At 43.0% G+C, this 22017-nt stretch overlaps 2 protein-coding genes across 5 annotated transcripts in view; one reads left to right on the forward strand and one right to left on the reverse strand.

Annotated features, from left to right (window-relative positions):
* fam49a (family with sequence similarity 49 member A) overlaps positions 1-13511 on the forward strand; it is a 56554-nt gene extending 43043 nt beyond the window's left edge. For all 4 annotated transcript variants that reach the window (XM_079255309.1, XM_079255311.1, XM_079255310.1 and 1 more), the window contains 9 exons: positions 2890-3011; positions 3099-3204; positions 3450-3586; positions 3685-3762; positions 4033-4149; positions 9777-9856; positions 10640-10766; positions 10848-10918; positions 10993-13511. In XM_079255309.1, the coding sequence (XP_079111435.1) occupies positions 2890-3011; positions 3099-3204; positions 3450-3586; positions 3685-3762; positions 4033-4149; positions 9777-9856; positions 10640-10766; positions 10848-10918; positions 10993-11056 (902 nt within the window). In that variant the 3' untranslated portion in view covers positions 11057-13511. The remainder of the gene's footprint in view (positions 1-2889; positions 3012-3098; positions 3205-3449; positions 3587-3684; positions 3763-4032; positions 4150-9776; positions 9857-10639; positions 10767-10847; positions 10919-10992) is intronic.
* A 1493-nt stretch (positions 13512-15004) lies between these two features.
* On the reverse strand, positions 15005-20962 carry fbxo16 (F-box protein 16; the record flags this gene model as incomplete). Its single annotated transcript, XM_079255151.1, has 8 exons — positions 15005-15114; positions 16608-16869; positions 17143-17245; positions 18161-18414; positions 18484-18648; positions 18718-18924; positions 19008-19043; positions 20873-20962. The coding sequence occupies 8 exons, from the start codon at positions 20960-20962 to the stop codon at positions 15005-15007; spliced, it is 1227 nt and encodes a 408-aa protein (XP_079111277.1).
* Between the last annotated feature and the right edge of the window lie 1055 nt (positions 20963-22017).

The raw sequence follows: 22017 nt of genomic DNA on the forward strand, positions 1-22017 counted from the left end.
CGTTCCCATTCTTTGTTCCGAGTTGAGGAATGAATGTGACCCCTGACCTCTGCTGTCTGCTTTGTCTGCGTGCTAGCCTCTGTGTGACTTATGACACACCGTTTCTCTGCCACCTTCTCATGCTTTAAGCCGTGTTTGCTGTGCAGGTTCTGCAGAATCAACATCCACAAAATCTTCCACATTTCAGCAGTTTTTGGCTGTGACCTCCTGCGAAAAGAAAAACACAATACACCTCCTCTGTGGCGTTCCAGCTGCTCTCCCACCGCAGCTAACCTAGCGCTTTGTTTATTCAGCAAAGAGGAAATGATGGGAGTGGAAGGTTTTTGAAATGCAAAACAGACACCAGACATAGTTTTAATGTCACTGGTGGTCTATATTTAGAGCTGTTGTAGTAAGACTGTGACTCTGCGGTCATGATAGCCAAAGCTTTAGCTTCATACAGACTGTATGATGATATAAACCTGCATAAAATCATGCAAAATAGAAAATTTACTAAATACAGTAACACACATGTCTCACATGAGGTTCTGCAGAAGCTGCATGTCCATTCTCAGAGATCTCTGCAGCTTTCACTATCAAATATTAAAACGTTGCTGTCAGTGTGCAGAATTCACAGTTTCTAAGCCTCAGAGCCTTTCAGTCCTCTGTAAACTTCATTTATGTGTGCATAATTTACTTTCAGAATACCATACTGTCAAAAATATGAACATTTGAAACGGCCATAATAGGAAAAAAAAAAAAAACTTTATAAACTGATATTACTATAAACACTTGTAAAATAGATCAGATTTGTTTTAAATTATTGTAATAAAAATACGCATTTACTTCACATAAAGGTGTAAAAGTGAACGGCAGCAACATTTAATATTTGGCTGTAGATGGATGTGGTAAAAACCCATTTGTTCGTCTCTCCATGTGTTCATTATGCTGAATGTTTCTGCTTTTTCTCAGCTGTTCTGCTCTTAAAGATGCATTTTCTAAATAAATTTATAAAGTAGCAAAAACATACAACACATTTTTCTGTTCTGAAGTAGCTTTTTGTCTTATAAACGGCACAGATTGTACGGAAATGAGTGTTTGGGGGATTATTTCTTTATTGTAAAGGTCAGTTTATGCTCTTCTGCACATCTTTTACGTTGCCATGGTGATAAAGTCAGTTCATCCACTAGGGGGCAGTGATGAGTTCAGAGTCAACCTCTGCGTTTTGTACACTGGTTGGTTGTGGTGATGAACTGCCAGAAGTAAAACTTATTTACTGTTCTCAACTTCTTCTTCTTCAGGTGCTTTTTATTTGACAGTTTGTGTCATGAGCCGTGTCCGAATGTCCACACTAGTCCCTAACCCTCATGTACTACACACGGCTGCCTATATAGTGCTCTCTTTTTGTTGGCGATTCACGCGCAAAGCTGGATATTTTATCCTCGTCGCAGATCACATGACTACCGGCTGTCGCTGCGGCAACTACAACGCGTCATTCCAAATCCAGTCCAGTCTCATGAAAATATTTTATTCCATATAAGTCCTGGTTTTGATGCTTACAACTCACTAAAACAGATTTTACTGCACCGCAAAGTTGGCTGAGAATGTAATTTATTTTCATGTATAAGGGATTTTATCATTGGATTACAGTAAAAGTACACAATAAAAGTACTCCATAGTCTTTGTAGAAGTAGTACATGAGGTACTTAGTAGAACTGTAAAGGTTTAGTGGAGTAACTATTGAAGAAATTAATTTCATTACACTTCAAAGTTGGATATGAATTTAATTTATTTCCATGTGTAAGGGATTTTTTGAATGAATTTCAGGGAAAGTATGCGGTAAAAGTACATCATAGTTTCTGTGGAAGTAGTATATGAGCTACTTAGTCCAACTGTACAGGTTTGGTGGACTAACTATGGAAGAAATTGATTTTACTGCACCGCAAAGTTGGTTGAGAATGTAATTTATTTCCACGTGTAAGGGATTTTATTAGTGGATGACAGGAAAAGTACACAATAAAAGTACTCCATAGTCTTTGTAGAAGTAGTATATAAGGTACTTTGTAGAACTGTAAAGGTTTAACAGACTAACTATTGAAGAAATGAATTTTATTACACTTATTGCACGTTTTTAGCAACAAATAGTTTTTATTCAGTTTTTATTATTATATCACTTTAACAAACTGTCTGCTGTTGCTCTATAAAAGCTGTTAGACGAGGATTAAATAAGAAAGACAGAGAGATGCTTTATTTTGAAATCCGAAGTAATTGTTGGTAGCGGTTGGCTTTATCATAAAGTTATAAAGTTGTAAGTGAACGCGTACTTAAAATAAAATCTTCTGGCTTGACTGCAGTCACTAGAGCACTACGTAAGGAACAGTGTGGACGTTCTTCTTCCTGTTGCTGTTTGTTTATTTTGCTAGCTGCACGTCGTCTGTACATCTCAACACCGCGCCCCCCCCCCCCAATTTCTAGTGGTATTGCTTCATTTTCTGCAGCTAAGCGCCTTGAAAATAGATTAAATTACATGCGTCACAGTCGTAAGAAACGTCCCAAACTTCTACGTCGTCTGCGTCGACCTTTAATGGACGTTAACAAAGTTTCTTGGTAATAAATGTTGCACAATTCCCAAGTCTGTTCAATTCCTTTTTAATTTGAGGCACATTTGTAAGGAAAGTGTGTGTGTGGGTTGAGCAGCAGAGTTGAGTTTGTGGGTTGTGACCATAAAAAAAAAACTTTAGATACTTGAAGCTTCAAACGAGGATCTATAGCAGAAAAGGACTAAAATAACCCACCAAACACTTATTTCCTGACTTTCTGTGCTACGTGTGATTACACGTTGCCGTTGATGCTCGCTTGTTTTTGCATTGATGACTTTGTGTATAAACAGATTTCTGTTTTTCATGTCAGATGCACAGCCGACAGACGGGGAGCGCGAGGTGTGGAACCAGGTGAACTTGGTCCTCCGGGACTCTGAGAGCATCCTGGCTGGTCTGCAGGCGTACAAAGGGGCGGGTCAGGAGATCAGAGATGTAGGAAAACACGCGCACGTGTCAGAAATAAATAAATAAAACGATGGAGGTCATCCTTCATCTGCTTGTTCTTCTTGTTCTTTCCAGGCGATTCAAAATCCCAATGACCTGATGCTGCAGGAGCGAGCCTGGAACTCCGTCTGCCCGCTGGTCATCAAGCTCAAGAAGTTCTACAGCTTCTCCATCAGACTAGGTTGGATCACACGGGAGATATGACCCCTGAAACATCTGTAACATTTACAAGTTTTACAACAAAAGAGCAAACTGTATTTTCATTTCAGTCCAAATAAATCAACAATAATCTGCTTGAAGTTTTATACTGATGCATTTTATCTGTTTAATAACTTTATATGGTGCAAAAATCATAAAATAGATTTAGTTACTCTTTTATTTATGTGTCACGTACATTTCTAAATGTGTGTGCGTGTGTGTGTGCAGAGGAGGCTCTGAAGAGTTTGCTGGAGTCTCTGACGTGCCCACCGCTTACACCCACTCAGCACCTGGAGAGGGAGCAGGCGTTGGCCAAACAGTTTGCTGAGATCCTCCACTTCACCCTGCGCTTTGATGAACTCAAGGTATGCTGGAAACACACACACACACACACATCCTGGCTGCTTGTCAGACCTGTTTAAGCTGATATTTTATTTGTTTTCTTGTGTTTTCGTGGCTTCAGATGAGAATCCCCGCCATCCAGAACGACTTCAGCTACTACAGGAGGACCATTAGCAGGAACCGGATAAACAACATGAACGTAAGGTTTAGAGAAGAAAAACGGTTTCCAGAAGCTGCAGAACAGCGGCGTGCAGCCTCCATCTGTGAGGTCTGCAGGTTTTATGTCTCTCTGCTCCAACACGCGCGATTCTAATCAAGCAGCTCCCATCGGCATCTTGTTGCCAAAACATGTTGATGCATTCATCTGATTGAAGTCGTGCTGCTGCGAGAAGCACCCAAAACCTGCAAGACGCTGCTATAGAACATCCCCCGTCAAACTAATGTGTTGAGTTTTCATCTTCGCCCTCAGCTGGACATTGAAAACGAAGTAAACAATGAGATGGCCAACCGGATGTCTCTGTTCTACGCCGAGGCAACCCCCATGCTGAAAACACTCAGCAATGCCACCACGAACTTTGTGACAGAGGTAAGAGCGTCAACACCACCGGTATGACGAGGAGTTTGATAAAAGAATGAAGAATAACCTGGTTATTTCATTGGTTTTGGACGTATTTTACATCAGATTTATTTGGTTTATTTGTTATAATCAGGAATGAAAAGAAATAAATTGTGATTGTACATAAAAAGATTGAGCTTGGTGTGGTTCAGGGAGCCTTCATCCTGGTCCTTGAGGGCCGTGTCCTGCAGAGTTTCCATGTGTCCCTGCTGCAACACACCTGACTCCGACTCAGACAAGCGCTGCACAAGTTTGCTAAATACACACTGATTTGAGTCAAGTGTGTTGCAGCAGTGCCACTTGGAAAGCCTGCAGGACATTGTCCCTCGAGGACCAGGACTGGGGATCCCTGGTGTTGTCGTTTCTTTAAGCATGCATTCTGTATAATAACCAGTAGGGGGAGACAAACATCTATAAAAATTATTCAACTTTTTGTTTATTTTATTCACAGCAGCAAAAGAAAGTTTAAATTAGAATAAAAATGAAACTATTAATAGTGAATATTTAATTGCAATTAAATATTTGATCGTTTCTTAATGAAATGCACATACAGGAAGCCCATGTGGGCTGTATGAGCTCTATAAGGGTTGTAGGTGGGCTATGTGGGCATGGTCAGAACCAAATTGTAACCCACATGGGCAAACACAGGTGAGGCCACTGTGGAAACTGCAGACCAACCCACATGAGTCCCAGGTTAACCCTACATGGACATACTGGCTGGACATTGGCTGCAGATTTACTGTAGCATGTGTGATGCTTCTTCCTGAACAAAGCCCAGCTCACTGAGGAGAGAAGGTTAGGTTACCAGTAAGCAACATGTAGAAGGAAAACCAGGAATGTAGTGATGGCGGAAAGAACGAGGCTGGATACGAGAAAAGAACCACTGAGATGGAGGTCGTTCCGGGTCACAAAGGCCAAAGCTTGTAAGCAAACACCAGGCTGAGTGGAGGGAGAATATCCATTCGTTAAATAAATTATAAGTTAGGATTACCCCTCCCTGAGCCGTCACCTTATCGTGGTGGAGGGGTTTGTGCGTCCCGAAGATCCTAGCAGCTATGTTGTCGGGGGCTTTATGCCCCTGGTAGGGTCACCCATGGCAAACAGGTGTCTAGGGGAGGGACCAGACCAAGCACGGCTCATCGACCTCTACGATGACGACCAACCTGGGCATGAATGTTCCCTTGCCCGGACGCGGGTTACCGGGACCCCCCTCTGGAGCCAGGCCTGGAGGCGGGGTACGAGAGCGAGCGTCTGGTGGCCGGGCCTTCGCCCATGGGGCCCGGTCGGGCTCAGCCCGAAAGGGTTACATGGGCCCCACCTCCCGTTGGCTCACCATCTGCGGGAGGAGCCGTAGGGGTCGGGTGCAGTGTGAGCTGGGCGGCAGCAAGGGGCGGGGACCCTGGCGGTCCGATCCCCGGCTGCAGAAGCTGGCTCTAGGGACGTGGAACGTCACCTCTCTGGTGGGGAAGGAGCCTGAGCTTGTGCGCGAGGTTGAGCGGTTCCGGCTAGATATAGTTGGACTCACCTCGACGCATGGCTTGGGGTCTGGAACCAGTACCCTCGAAAGGGGCTGGACCTTCTTCCACTCTGGAGTTGCTCATGGTGAGAGGCGCCGAGCAGGTGTGGGCATTCTCATCAGCCCCCATCTTGGTGCCTGCACGTTGGGGTTTACCCCGGTGGATGAAAGGGTAGTTTCCCTCTGCCTCCGGGTGGGGGGACGGGTCCTTACTGTTGTCTGTGCTTATGCACCGAACAGCAGTTCAGAGTACCCACCCTTTCTGGAGTCCTTGGAGGGAGTGCTGGAGGGTGCTCCTTCTGGGGACTCCATTGTTCTGCTGGGGGACTTCAATGCTCACATGGGCAATGACAGTGAGACCTGGAGGGGAGTGATTGGGAGGCATGGTCCCCCTCCTCTGAACCCAAATGGTGTTTTGTTATTGGACTTCTGTGCTCGTCATGGATTGTCCATAACGAACACCATGTTCCAACATAAGAGTGTCCATATGTACACCTGGCATCAGGATTCCCTGGGCCACAGTTCGATGATCGATTTTGTAGTCGTATCGTCGGACCTGCGGCCAAATGCCTTGGACACTCGGCTGAAGAGGGGGGCGGAGCTGTCAACTGATCACCACCTGGTGGTGAGTTGGCTCAGGTGGTGGGGGAGGAGGCCGGTCAGATCTGGCAGGCCCAAACGTGTTGTGAGGGTCTGCTGGGAACGCCTGGCTGAGTCCCCCGTCAGAGCGAGCTTCAACTCCCACCTTCAGCAGAGCTTCAACCATGTCCCGAGTGAGGCGGGGGACATTGAGTCCAAATGGGCTGTGTTCCGTGCCTCTATTGCTGAGGCGGCCGGCCAGAGCTGTGGCTGTAAGGTCGTTGGTGCCTGTCGTGGCGGTAATCCCAGGACTCGTTGGTGGACACCAACAGTGAGGGATGCCGTCAAGCTGAAGAAGGAGTCCTATCGGGCCTTCTTGGCCTGTGGGACTCTGGAGGCAGCTGATGGGTACCGGCGGGCTAAGCGGCATGCGGCTTCGGCTGTTGCCGAGGCAAAAACTCGGGCATGGGAGGAGTTCGGCGAGGCCATGGAGAAAGACTTCCGGATAGCTTCGAGGAGATTCTGGTCCACCATCCGGCGGCTCAGGAGGGGGAAGCAGTGCTCCATCAATACTGTGTACAGTGAAGATGGGGAGCTGCTGACTTCAACTCGGGACGTAGTGGGTCGGTGGAAGGAATACTTTGAAGACCTCCTCAATCCTACCAACACGTCTTCCGATGAGGAAGCAGAGCTGGCGGACTCAGGGGTGGACTCTCCTATCTCTGGGGCTGAAGTCGCTGAGGTGGTCAAAAAGCTCCTTGGCGGCAAGGCCCCGGGGGTGAATGAGATCCGCCCGGAGTTCCTTAAGGCTCTGGATGCTGTGGGGCTGTCCTGGCTGACACGCCTCTGCAGCATTGCGTGGACATCAGGGGCAGTACCGCTGGATTGGCAGACTGGGGTGGTGGCCCCCCTTTTTAAGAAGGGGGACCGGAGGGTGTGTTCCAATTACAGGGGAATCCCACTCCTCAGCCTCCCTGGTAAGGTCTATTCAGGGGTCCTGGAGAGGAGGGTCCGCCGGATAGTTGAATCCCAGATTGAGGAGGAGCAGTGTGGTTTTCGTCCTGGTCGCGGAACAGTGGACCAGCTCTATACCCTCTCTGGGGTCCTGGGGGGGGCATGGGAGTTTGACCAACCAGTCTACATGTGTTTTGTGGACCTGGAGAAGGCATTCGACCGTGTCCCCCGGGGGCTCCTGTGGGGGGTACTCCGGGAGTATGGGGTACCGGACCCCCTTGTAAGGGCTGTCCGGTCCCTGTACGACAGGTGTCAGAGCTTGGTCCGCATTGCCGGTAGTAAGTCGGATTCGTTTCCGGTGAGGGTTGGACTCCGCCAAGGCTGCCCTTTATCACCGATTCTGTTCATAACTTATATGGACAGAATTTCTAGGCGCAGCCGAGGTGTTGAGGGGATCCGACTTGGTGGCCTCAGGATTGGGTCCCTGCTTTTTGCGGATGACGTGGTCCTGTTGGCTTCATCTGGTCGTGATCTCCAGCTCTCGCTTGAGCGATTCGCGGCCGAGTGTGAAGCGGCTGGGATGAGAATCAGCACCTCCAAATCTGAGACCATGGTCCTAAGCCGGAATAGGGTGGTTTGCCCTCTCCGGGTCAGGAGTCAGGTCCTGCCTCAAGTGGAGGAGTTTAAATATCTCGGGGTCTTGTTCACGAGTGAGGGAAAGATGGAGCGCGAGATCGACAGATGGATCGGTGCGGCGTCTGCAGTAATGCGGGCTCTGCGCCGGTCTGTCGTGGTGAAGAAGGAGCTGAGCCAGAAGGCGAAGCTCTCGATTTACCAGTCGATCTACGTTCCTACCCTCACCTATGGTCATGAGCTGTGGGTCGTGACCGAAAGAACGAGATCTCGTATACAGGCGGCTGAAATGGGTTTCCTCCGCAGGGTGGCCAGGCTCACCCTTAGAGATAGGGTGAGGAGCTCGGTCATCCGGGAGGGGCTCAGAGTAGAGCCGCTGCTCCTCCGCATCGAGAGGAACCAGTTGAGGTGGCTCGGGCATCTGGTCAGGATGCCTCCTGGACCTCCCTGGTGAGGTGTTCCAGGCACGTCCCTCTGGGAGGAGACCCCGGGGAAGACCCAGGACATGCTGGAGGGATTATATCTCTCGGCTGGGCTGGGAACGCCTCGGGATCCCCCCCGCAGAGTTGGCAAATGTGGCTGGGGAGAGGGAAGTCTGGGCTCTGCCCCCACGACCCGACTCCGGATAAGCGGCAGAAGATGGATGGATGGATGGAAGTTAGGATTATTATTTAGTTCACTCTTTTTTCATTTTCTCAACGGCTAAGTGAAATTACGGAGAAGCTGGAGCCTATCCCAGCAATCACAGGATGGGAGGCAGGTAGCCCCTGGACAGGTCTCCAGTCCATCACAGCACCTTCTTTTAACTTCAGTTCATTTTTGACTTCTGTTAAATATTATTAAAGTTGTTTTACAAGGACCGCTTTTTTAAATTTTCTTTGTTTTTGTTGGTTTTGCAGGTAATAACGTATAAAGAAACTCCTCTAAGCTGAGGTTTAACCCCTTCAAACCGGACCCAAGAAACAATATATAGTCTTTATTTCTTCATTTCAAGTTTTTATTTGGCCCTTTTGACAAAATGTAGAATAATAAATAACAAATGTTTGTATATTCTTGCTTTATTACTGTGTGATAATTGTTGTGCATCACTGTATTATTATTGTATCCACCAGGGGTCAGAAGAAAACGGTCAGACTGCGTTAAACAGGGTTTTGTGATGCAAAAGGTCTCAAAATGTATCAGATACGATGCTTAAGGCATTAAAGGGTTAATGTCAGTCACAACAAAAATTCTCTTTCTAATATTGGGAAAAAACTTTTTAATAAAAACTATTTAAAGAAACACAACTAAGTGCATTTAAGTGGGGTTATAATCTGGATTATTTAGCCTGGAAAACATTTGGTTCAGCCTGATTTTAGCTACATTTGCTGCTGATCAGGTAAAATTGGTGGTGATGAAGTATGAGAGATTTTTCTACTTTCCTTTATTCAGCTTTATTTTTATGGAGAAGAGCTGCTGCACGCAGCTGTGTATTGTACTAAAGCAGCCACAACATTTAAAGTTTCGTTGCCAAAGCAGACGTTTGTGGCCTGAGAAGTATAGTTAGTGTTTAACCCTTTGATGCCTCTTGTCCACTGCTGAACTGTGAACTCCTATTTGCCAATGAGCCGCTTCGCTGGACATTAGTTTAGTTGTCACTGTCTCTTATTGTCAAATAAATAAATAATAAGACTTTACAGGGCAAGAAAATAGTTCTATATTTTTATAGAATGTTTATATAATATAAATATGACAACATATTGTATCGATTTTCTCATAGAATACATAAAAATAGAAATTAGTCTAATAATATTAAAAATTACAAGCTAATCATTTAAAAATATTTTGCCAGTTAAAAGTAAATAATTGAACGTGCGGCTTGTTTGAATCCTTCATGCATCAGAGGGTTAAATGTGAGGTTTTTTCTTTTCTGCAGAACAAGACTCTTCCACTGGAGAACACGACAGACTGTCTCAGCACCATGGCCAGTGTCTGCAAGGTCATGCTGGAGACGCCGTGAGTTCCTACATCTAAACACACACACACACACACACACACACACACGGCTTGTTCACATATGTCTACACAGCTGCTCAGAGATTATTTACCAGGAAGGTGAGACACTCTTCTTTTGACAGTTTGACCTGTTGGGTCAATCTTGACGGTTGACCTCATAAGGGTACATTCAGCCTCTCTGATCCGAATCCGAGTCCGTTTGCTCGGAAAGTTCGCTTCGTTTGGGGAAATGTGAACGCGCCAAACAAATTCTGATTCGGAACAAAGAAGCGGACTCAACAACGCAGGTCTCTGTCCATTTCTAGACGATTAAAAACATTATTTGTTTTAATATTTAATGTGATGAAAGACAAACTATCGAAGGCGGGATGGGGCACATTTACATTTATTAATGTGTTAGCATGCGGGTCGGGTTTTACATCAACAGGTCGGCGTTGGTCGTTCTAACAGCTCAGGGTCGACATGGGTCAATAAAACTGGACCTGTGCAGGACTTGTAATTTCATTATGTGCAAAACATGTGTTATCCTGAACACATGCTGCTGCCTTTGCTTTTCCTGCTCCTCAAACATTAATCCTCTTTCTTCTTCTTGATGCTTTGTTGCGGTTGATGCACTGTCTGAAGCGACTCGAGACCTCCAGCGGATCAGAGTTCGCATCTTTGGTCTGCATCAGAGCGTGTTTGGTGTCCGCGCTGAAGTCGCACTTCGCGTGGAAGCAGATCACGGTCCGTTTATCTCCAATCTTTCTGCTGCTCTGACGTCGTCTCTTCTTGTGTTTTCAGGGAATATTCGAGTCGCTTCAGCAGCGAGGACACACTCCTGTTCTGCATGAGGGTCATGGTGGGCGTCATCATTCTCTACGACCACGTCCACCCCAACGGCGCCTTCAACAAGTCCTCCAAGATAGACGTAAGAACCCCCCGCCGCTGCTCAGACCGATGCAGGTTTGGTTTGTCTTCCAGTCCTCATTCTGTCTCGGTTTGTCCTCAGATGAAAGGATGCATAAAAGTCCTGAAGGAGCAGCCGGCGGACAACGTCGAGGGTCTCCTGAATGCACTCAAGTAGGTGCCTTTACTCCTGTTCTTCCACAACCTGAAACTCGTCTCTTAGTCCACTTTGGTTCTCGTTTCCTCAGATTCACCACGAAGCACCTGAATGACGAGTCCACTCCGAAGAACATCCGGACGATGCTCCAGTAAAGCTCCTTCCGCTTTTGTTTTGTTTCTTCAGACATATATGAATAGATATGAAGAGGATCGTTGCGCTGACCTCAAATAAGATGTATATGTTTACATTATTTAAAAAGACTCGATGTTAATACTTGTGTGTATTCGGATAGTCATTCCCTCCAACTCGTTCAGACCAGCAGAACGCATCCTTTCTGCTCCCTGAAAACCATGAAAGCGTCACACGAACCGCCTTGAAGCACAATCGATGGAAACTTTCAGCCTTATGGAGACGACGGAGCTCTGTGAGCGGCGCATAGACGTGGTTAAAACCCAGCAGCAGAAGGAGCGGTGGATGTCTCCGTTGTGGAAAACGTGAAAACCAGATCAGGGATGAAGGTGGTCGGATATCGTGTCGAGAATGTTTGGGTTTTTTTTGTTCATTTTATTTTACGTCCACTCCTCTAACTCTTTAATGTTGAATTTGTCTCGCTGTGAGCTTCAGACAACCGGTTAGATCTAGTTTAAAAAAAAAAAAGGCGGCGATAACGAATGATTGATGGGAATCAATCGATCCATCTTGTTTTGTACAGCTGGTCTTTTTCTGCGGCTTTGCTGTCGGCTCTTTCTTTAAAAGAAAGAACAAAAATATTTAATGTTTTTCCTTGTCAAAAAAAAAGATCTTTTCTAATGAAGATTGCCACTCTCTTCTTTTTTTTTCTTTTCTTTTTTTAAATATTTTGGTTCATTTTCCTGAATGAATCACCTCGACTTGGCAGGAAAATGTGACCTTTTTTATGATTTTTGATGTTGTTTGACGTGTTTAAAACCATCACTTCCCTATGAGCCGTTGGGTTAACACGCAGCAGAGCCTCACCAATGATTTCTGACCTCGATGCTGCAACATTTGCCTTAAATCAAGAGGAAGAACTGGAGCTGGTAACCTGTCCAGCGGCCTGTCGCTGGCGCTAATCCCGACCTCGGGCTGCCTCTTTCAGGATAAAATCCTCGTAGTGATATGGCAGCATCGATGATCCTGATCGTCTCCCCAGTGAATCCAGCTCCTCACACACCCCGACTAGGTTGGACAATCTGTGAATGGTAAAACTGTGGCTCATTTTTTTACTGAAATCCAATTCATGTGTGAGAAAGTGTGTGTAACAGTGGGTGCAACAAATGTTTCTAGGGCAGTTTGAGGTGTTTTATTTCAGAAAAACCCATAAAAATGAACCCATCTTAGCGTGTAACATGTATGAACACCAATGAGATGTCCCACCATTCGTACCTCCGGCTTAGCCTTACATGCGCTGACAAGCATCAGGTTTTATTCTGTGAATCATCCAAAGACTTTCGACCCAAAGCTTCAGCGAGCCATGAACGGTTCAAAGTGCTCTGCATCCCGTCCGTTAACACATCCTTAGTTAAGTAAAATCACGTTAACACGTCCTCAGTTCAATAAAATCACATTAACACGTCCGCAGTTCAATAACATAACGTTAACACGTCCTCAGTTCAATAAAATCATGTTAACGTGTCCTCGGTTAAAGAAAATAACGTTAACGCATCCTCAGTTAAATAAAATGACATTATTGCATCCTCAGTTAAATAAAATCTCATTAACACCTCTGCAGTTAAATAACATCTCGTTATTGCGTCCTCAGTTAAATAAAATCACGCGTCCTCAGGTAAATAAAATCATGTTAACACGTCCTCATTTAAATAAAATCGCATTAACGTGTCCTTAGTTAAATAAAATCACGTTAATGCATCCTCATTTCAATAAAATCACGTTAATGTGTCCTCAGTTAAAGAAAGTCATGTTAACACGTCCTCATTTAAATAAAATCACATTAACGTGTCCTTAGTAAAATAAAATCACGTTAATGCATCCTCATTTTAATAAAATCACGTTAATGTGTCCTCAGTTAAAGAAATCACGTCAACACAGGCTCAGTTAAATAAAATCACGTTAACGTGTACTCAGTAAAAAAAAAAAAATCCCGTTAATGAGTCCTCAGTTAAATAAAATCACGTTAATGAGTCCCTAGTTACATAAAATCACGTTTACGCGTCCTCAGTTAAGAATAAAATCACGTTAACGCATCCCTAGTTACATAAAATCACGTTAACACGTCTTCTTTTTCATCTCTTAACCTGTTTGTTTTGTATTTAGAGATCTGTCCCAACGTGTATGAGCCATGCTCTAGATGAAGCGTGTGAAACTCAACATGCTGAGTTTTTTAAGCACGTGTGTGAAGTCTCATATCTGACTGAAGTGGTTTTTTTTGTTTGTTTTGTTTGTTTGTTTTTTTAAGTAAAAACTTGACCTTCTGTCAGGACTGATGTACACAGTTTTCCCTCTTTTCCCATGATGTGCTACTGTGTCTTACATGCACAATGTTGTGTTGAATGCTGAGACAAAATCTGCTTTTTTTTCCTTTTCATTCTTAAACTGACAATTTTTGTTTGATGTTTTGTCGGTGAAACTCACTGTTTATATAAATTGCTTTGCTTTGTTACTGCATACAGAATGGGATGTGTGGATTGGATAATAAAGGTGGTACATTTGTTTTAATAGGTTGTTTTATTCTTTATTATAAGTTTTCGATGCACAGCAAACAGACTTTTAGGGCAGTAAGATCGAGTTTATCTTGAAGCATAATAAGATTTGCAGATTGTGCAAAAATTTATTTGTTTATTCTTAAAATTAAACTTTGATACTAAAAAATACAATTTAGTTTCTGTAACTGGGAAATTGTAGCTTAAAAAAGTAAATGAAACCATTAAGAAATTTTATTTATTGGGATTTTTTAGGCAAATTATTTGTTTTCTAATTGAATGTTTATTTTATGTAGAGCCAAGCATTTAAAAATGGAGACTAAATTAAAAAGTATTTTATTTTTGGTCTTTTTTTTTTCCCTGCATTTTTCCATTTTGTTTATAATGGGAAAAATGTGAAAGATTTTTTAAAAATTTTAACACTTAAAATGTTGTAAATAGTCATTTTTTTTAGAAATGTTTATTTAAAACTTAATTATTACACTTAAAATAATTTTTCCAGCCATCAAATCATAAGAGACTAAGAGAAATTCAAACAATTAAAATTTGAAATGATTAACTTGTTCTAATGCAAATAAAATTTCCTTTTTCGATGTATAAGCAAATGTTAAAAGTGTTCAAAAAGTGGAATCAGTTCACATGAATCAGAAAAGTTACATACACAGTTATTTATTTTACTTTATTGAACAGCAGCATTGATCAGAGGAAAGTGTTTGCACTAGATTGTACTTCTGAGTTAATCTCCACCTGCAGCCCCAAAAACACAGAAATAAAAACTGCATATATAGATAAAAGTTTTATTTAAAAAGAGTACATCGTACAGTTTAAAAAAAAAAAAAAAAAAAGATAAATAAAAATATTGGTAATAAAGTAAACATAGAAATGTATTTCTTTTTTTTTTTTTTAACTTTGTCAAAAAAGAATTTGAAAACACATTAAAACTGAAATAGTGGGCAATTTTTTTAAATATATATTTTCTGAGATAAAATGCATCATCTTAATTTAATTTGAATAAGTGGATTTATTTCATAAAAATATTTTCTAATTTATTTTTGATACAATCGAGGCAAAGAAAAGGAAAATAAACGAATAAAGTTTCCTATTTTTGATTTTTTTGCTTTTTACCATTTTGTCAAAATATATATATATTTTTTAAAATAAACATTGAAAACGACTTTAAAGAAAAATTAATTAGTTAATAAAATAATTATTTAAAATAAAATCCATTGTTAAAAAATTGGAATATTACCCCCCTCCTCCGAGGATAAAATGCTCCTCTTCTGCATGAATCCTGGACAGGAGAGGTTTATCCATCAAAACCCTCAACATGTCTCAGATGTTTAATGATAAGTGTGAAATATTATATTAGTATAATATAATATATAATATAATATATGCCTACATTAAACAGCAGCTTGTGTTTCAGAAATGAGCTGATTCCTCTCCACATGATTGCTGTAGTGCCGTCTTCTGCCTGATGGGGGCGGTGTAGCTCACTTGTGTCCAGGTCTGAGCTTCAAACAGTCGAGAACCTGAGTTCAGTGAAAATGTTAGATTAGGAAAAGTTCTTCAGCAGTCGTCATGGTAACCCACTAGTGGATGGTCTCATCCCCCCGCAGCAGCGTTGCTGAAACAGCTTTTATTAGTTTTTAACTCCGTTTAAGCCGGTACGCAGTAGGTGTTACACCATGACGTCTATGGATACGCCGGTTCAGACGCACAACGGCTGCTGTAGCTCACAACGTCACGACGCACGTCACGTTGTTCACGTTGCTTCTGTGTTTAACATACAGTCTCTGGTGTTTATATGGAAGTGGACGTGCTTTGAATGAGAGGAAAGGTGGAGAAATAAAACTATGACGGCTGTAATGTTACAAACTGGAGCAGAGTTGAGTGATGACAGTAGTACTACTTAACAGTCATTTACTACACCAGACAATGAAGGTCAGATGCTGCAAACTACGTGTATGGCTGGTCAGTATTTTGAGTTTTTGAAGATTATTTCTAGATTAAAGATAAGATAATATTGCTAAGTGGCATGGACCAGGTCTAATGCTGTGAAAAAAAAAAAATTCACAGAGGAAAAGTGTAATATTAATACACTGTTAAATTAGCCTGGTAATAAGCTAGATAAGTCTAAATGTAGAACTTTGTTTTTGATCTTTTCGTGCATGGGCATCTATTTACAAGCTTTTTTCTTGCATATTCATGAATGAGGATGGTATTTTTGTAAATAAACCACTTCAGTGGATGTTAGTGAGTCATCCAATATGTTTCCACTCAGTGGAGAATAAATAAATATATGATACAACTGAACGTAATGTAATTACGTAACTTTGCCTTTGTGATAAATAGGAAAAGAAAATGATACAACTATTTTTGACAGCAGATTTACATAATAATGATTATATGTTATTCTATATTTTGTAGAATACATTAAAATAAATCATGAAAAATTCTAAATAACACTAATTAACAAAGTATCATTGCATATATGTAGAGGTAAACAACTGTTGTTTTTCTTTTTTTCATTTGCATTGTTTTGTTTTTTTTTAAATTCATGCATGAACTTTAAGTTTATGTATTTACTTTTCAGTGTTATTTTTAATGTCCAGCAAGGAGTCTTGAAGTTCATAAAAGTGTCTCCATGGCACTTTGAATTTGGCAAATGTGGATTTGATTTAGAGCTTACTGTGTGTGATTTTTTTCATTTCTGTGCTATAGCACTATTACTCTACAGATCAACTTATAGATCTACATGTAAGTATCAGCCATGTTTTTGTCTCATATCTGCATGACAAACTGACAGCAAGCCATTAAGGGAGTACCACCACTTATTCTGTTCCACTTAAAGCACTGCGTTTTAACCACAAAAAACAAAGACTGTTCCTTCAAATCGGGTCACAAACTACACACACTCACACACTTTCTAGCAGAATCAGACTTATCTGAGCTGGATGTATTTCTTACTGTGTGGTTACATCACCTTCAGCCCAGAGGAAGAGGAGGAGGTGTGATCACTCACCAGCAGCGCTCCTGACTGAGCGTCGGGATGCTCTGAGCGCCTCCGGACTCAGCTGAGGCACCGCCGTCCTCACTGGCCTCGGTCGGACTCCTGCATCCCACCGAGCCAGGCCGAGCAGAGTCGCAGCCGTCTCCTTGGTGATGGGGCGGTCTGGAGAACGAGATGCCCATGGGGGGCGGGACTGGTCCTGAGGATGTGGAGGATGATGCTGATCAGGAGGAGAGCGGTGGGATCTGCATTTGGAGTCGGAGCTGAGGAACATCTGAAAGAAGAAACAGTAAAAAACCTGAAGGCCACTGTGTCCGCTAGTTCACCTTTCCCTCAAACACCATCATCAGCATAATCCCCCCCCCACCCCCTTTTTTTTTTTTCTGTGCAGCTCATCATTAAGACAACGCTGCTCCATAATGCATGATGCCTGCTGGTTGCACCGTCTCCTGGGACTCCTCCATGTTTATCACACCCTTGAATCCAGACAAGGAGGTCGCAGGCGCTGCAGGGTTGTGGTGCTGGTGATGGATGAGGTGCAGTTTACCAGCGACTTGGCTTTGCGCAGCTTGTAAGTGGCCTCAGACACCGCTCTCCTCCTGCCGTCGTCCATCCTGGATGTGCAGGTAGATGTTCTGCTTCTTGTTTGCCTGAAGGGAGGATGAGAGGATGAAGCTGACGGGACCAGAATACACGGCTCACATGAGTCCTTTATTTAATCAGCATTAGGGCTGTGACGATATGCTTTTGTTCCGATTCGATTCCGATTTTTTTTTAGGTGCCGATTCGATTTAAATTGCGATTCTCACACTTCTCCGATATTGCTGATTTTTGTAGATTAAAAACCGAAAAAAATGTATAAAAATTTTTTTTGCTCGTCATTTTTCTTGATTTAAATGAGGAAAAAACAAGACAGCAGCCAGACCATCATTCTGCTGCTGTAATGCCCAAGAAGACAAATTAAAAGATCAATAAAAAAACAATAAAAATGAAAAAAAAATTTATAGTGCATTCATTTTGTTTATTTGAAAAAAATCTATTTTAAAATTGTGAAGAAAAAAAATCCTGATTTCAGATTTTTCAATTCGATTTCCCCACCCCTAATTAGCATCTTAATAATTCATATTACCAAAATGTCTTTTATAATTTAGGACATATTTTGTTAAATTGAAGTGTTATTGAGATTTTTCTCCCATCTAGAAACAGGCACCAGTCAGCAAATAACTGGAAACGATGTGGAATTTTGTAAAATGTCATTAAATCCTCCATACCTGTCATTTATTTGTTCATTTTAACAAAAACAAAATCTAAAGAAGTTATTGTATTGTCTTCACTAAAGCTGAATCTGAACTAAAGTCATAATCTGATGCCAGCAACACAGAAAAACCTGCCAAAGATCCAGCAGTGAAAATCCAGAACTGCAGAGCAGCTGGAATCCTCACTTCCCAGATGTTTACAGACAGATGTTAGGAGAAGAGATGCTTTTTTCCAGACGTGTTGCTGCCATCAGATGTAAAAAAAGAGCTCATGTTCTGCAGAGATGATGCTGCCTGCATCAGTCTCACGTTCTCAGCGCGTGCTCGATGGGATCCAGGTTGTCCAGGTAGTTGAATCGTATCGTGTCTTTGGGACGTCTGTCAGCGTCTCTCCACGGTGGTGGAGCAGCTGCTCGCTTCTTCTTAGATCCAGACCCAGAGCTGGACCCATGAGGCTGGGAGGTGGATGCTGGACTCTCCCCGCTGATGCAGGTGGACGTTTCTGGCTCTTTGTGTGCATTGATGCCCACTGAAGCCTCTGGAACCATCACCTGCTGCTGGGTCTGTTGGGAAACAGACTTTTTATTCTCCTCTGCAGGTTAATGACCCGTTTTCTGATGTGATCCTCTGACCTGCAGCAGGCTGCGCTGCAGCTCCTGGACAGTCTGGATGTAAAGTCTTTTCCAGACACCCTGCTCGAAGGGAGAAGAGGGGAAACTGATGCACCAGCCGAACTTCAGACACTTTGGCATCCAGAGCTGGTCCAGCTCCACGATGCTCCTCCAGTGCCAGCTCACCTTGCACAGAAACCAACATCTTTAATGTTAAACAAGTGTTGATCACGTGACAAAAGCATCCACGCCTACCTGCGCGCATCGGCAGAGGCTGCGTGGGTCCAGGAAGGAGAAGACGTAGAGGCAGAGGGCTCTGGGCAGCAGGCAGGTGAAGTCTGCAGCCTGCAGGGGGAGCTGTTTGCCCACGCTGAGGCTCAGGAACCGGAGCTGCTCCACGGAGCAGTTCAGCACAAAGTCCTGCAGCACCGCCCTCCTCTGACTGTCAGACCACCTGGAAAACTGCGCAACACAAGTCACAACTACAACACAACCCCCTCAGATCAGCCACTGGCTGATGAAGTGCATTGATCTGCTTTACGGACCCACTTGGCCAGAAGGCTGCGTCTCTCCTCAAACACCTGAAAAACAAAAGTTTACTGAAATATGAAGAATGTGGGACAACCTGCTGCAGCTGTTCAGGAGCCGAATAAAAGCCTCAGACACCTGCTGCTGCTGTTTTTATCACTTCATTACATGGACAGAATGGCTTTAAAACCTCTGGATTTCTCCTGTTTTTTAACCACAGTTTTCTTGGTACAAAAGTAAAAACACCTTGCAGGTACCGGGTTGGATCCCTTTTCCTTCAGAGCGGCACGGTGGTATAGTGGTCAACAGTATGGCCAGGTTTGAACAGCGGCCTTGCTTTGTGGACTTATGTTCTCCTCTCCAGGTACTCCGGGTTTCTCCCACCCACAGACATGCATGTTTAGTTAATTGATGACTTTGCAGATTTAAGCAGCATTTGATAGAAAAGAACTGCTTTAACTCTTTGTGTCTCAGATCCAACAAGGTGGAAACGTTCCTCAGAGATTTCCTCCATGTTGACATGAAGCATCACACAGTTGCTGCACATCATGATGAGAATCTCCCGTTCCACCACATCCTAAAGCTGCTCTGCTGGACTGAGATCTGGTGACTGTGGAGGCCGTTGGAGGACAGTGAACTCATCGTCATGGTGGAGATGATGTGAGCTTTGTGACATGGTGCATCATTCTGCTGGAAGTTTCCATCAGAAGATGCTACACTGTGCTCAGAAAGGGATGGACATGGTCAGCAGCAGGACTCAGGTAGGCTGTGCTGGTTAAACCAGGTCATGTTGGGACTAATGGGACCAAACTGGGACTAGAAACTATCCCCCATTACGCCAGCAGCAGCATGAGCTGCTGATACAAAGCAGGACCGAGTCGTGTTATCATGTTGTACCATTAGCTGACAGGAGGGAACCCGCTGTGGTCTTCTGCTGCTGGAGACCATCTGCTTCCAGGCTGGACGGGTTGTGTGTTCAGACATGATGTTCCTGTTCATACTGGTTGGAACCAGAGCTTACTGTGCTTCATGTTGTCTTTCTATCATCTCCACCCAGTCTGACCAGTCTCATCTGACATCAACCAGACATTCAGGTCCAGTGAACTCCTGGATATTTTCTCAACTTCAGACCTTCTCTGTAAACGCTGCAGATGGTTCTGCTACGCTCAAAGTCACTTCAATCTCCCTCCTTCCTCATTCTGGTGCTCAGTTTGAAGTCATCTTCACCGTGTCGACACGATCAACTGAATAAATATCTGTTTTCATAACAAACTAAACAGATTTGGTAGGTGTAAATATGATTATATAAAAGCAGTATCAGGTGGTATTCCTGCTGCATTATAAAAGCGTGCGACACCAGCGTCTTCTGAAAGATACAGAAGATCATTCCTGCCAGCAGCCATCAGCCTCCAGAACAAGACTTCCTCTAGTTAATTATTATTATCTACTACAATATTGAATTTCTCTTTGGGGATTAATAAAGTATTTTTAATTTCATTTCAGTGGCTTGTTGTTGCATTTTCCTTTCCAATTTCTCCACACATCATCCATGCAGACATGTAAAGTTTCTTTCCTCCTTCACACTAAAAATCCTCCAGATTCTTTGATTATTTTATAATTTGCATCAGAAGAAACAATCAAGTCCCTCTGATCTTTCTTACTGCTCACAATCACAAAAAAATAACATCATTTTCCTTTTATCTCCTTTTTTAGCCCAAATATTAAATGTTTCAGGCCTTAAAAGCAGGAATTCTGCGTCTGTTTCATCCTGCGAAACAAGTTACAGTAAAGTATGACGTGAAGAATCCCTGCTTCTCTGTTTCACACCGTCCTGTTTGTTTCCAGCTTTCAGCTGGTTGTTTCAGAAGGAACTGATCTGGACCTTGCTGTTGGCCAGAGGATGGTTCAGCGGGGTCCAGGCGCTCCGTTTGGTCTGCATCTTGGCACAGCTTGGCTTTGGTACGACTGGCATCTTGGAGCAGAAACAGAGAACAAAAATACACAAAAGTGTGTGTTATTCTTGTGTTCTAAAAAGAGATGTGACACTTTATAATAGGCGCCTGAAAAACTGTGTTGTTGATGTTGTGTAAAATGTAACACAATTTTTTTTAGTCTATATTCAGCTGGATTAACACAGACAAGATATTTAATGTTCAGATTTATAAACTTTATTGTTTTTTGTTTGTTTTTTGCAAATAGTCACTCAGTTTGAATTTAACACATTAGAAAACAGCGGAGACATGAGCTGGAAAGGATTGTAAAGTTGAGGAATGATCTTGGTCATTCCACGGATTGAACAGGTTCATTGGAAAAGGGTGGGTGTCATGATTGGTTATAAAAGGAGCATCTCTGAAAAGCTGAGTCGTTCACAAGCAAGGAACACAGCGAGGTGCAACACTTTGTGAACAACTGTGTGAACAATCAGTCCAACAGTCAAAGAAAAATGTTTCTCAGAGTACAATTGCAAGAATTTAGAGATTTCATCATCTACATGTCAGGGTTTGGACTCTTGGTGTGTCTTCATTTCTCGTTTCCTGTTTTATTTTGTAGTTTTTCTGTTTTGTTCACTTGTCTTGTTTCTTGTTAACATTTGTTTCTGTTCATTAGATCACCTGGTCCTCAGTTAAGTCATTACACCTGTGTCTCATTATGTTGGCTGTATATATTCTCCTGGTTTTCTGTTCCCAGTTGCTGTTGTTGTTTTAGTCCCCTGAGTTCCTGTGGAAAATAAATCTGTCTTGAACCCGCATCCCAGTTCCCTTGTCTCTGCATTTGGGTTCACATCCCCACCGCCCGTTCTGACATTACAGTCCGGAATAACGTCAAGATTCAGAGAATGTGGAGAAATCTCTGCATGTAAGCAGCAAGGCCAAAAGCCACCATGCCGGTGACCTTTAATCTCTCTGGAGATACTGCATTAGAAAGCACCATGAAGGGGGCTTTGGAAAGATTTCACAAAACTAATAGTTACATCAGTTTGTTGCTGCCAGTGTGAGTTAAAAATGGAAAAGCCTGCTGTAGTGGTCT

The sequence above is a fragment of the Telmatherina bonti genome, assembly GCF_933228915.1.
Source record: "Telmatherina bonti genome assembly, chromosome: 16".
In the NCBI taxonomy this organism is placed as follows: Eukaryota; Metazoa; Chordata; class Actinopteri; order Atheriniformes; family Telmatherinidae; genus Telmatherina; species Telmatherina bonti.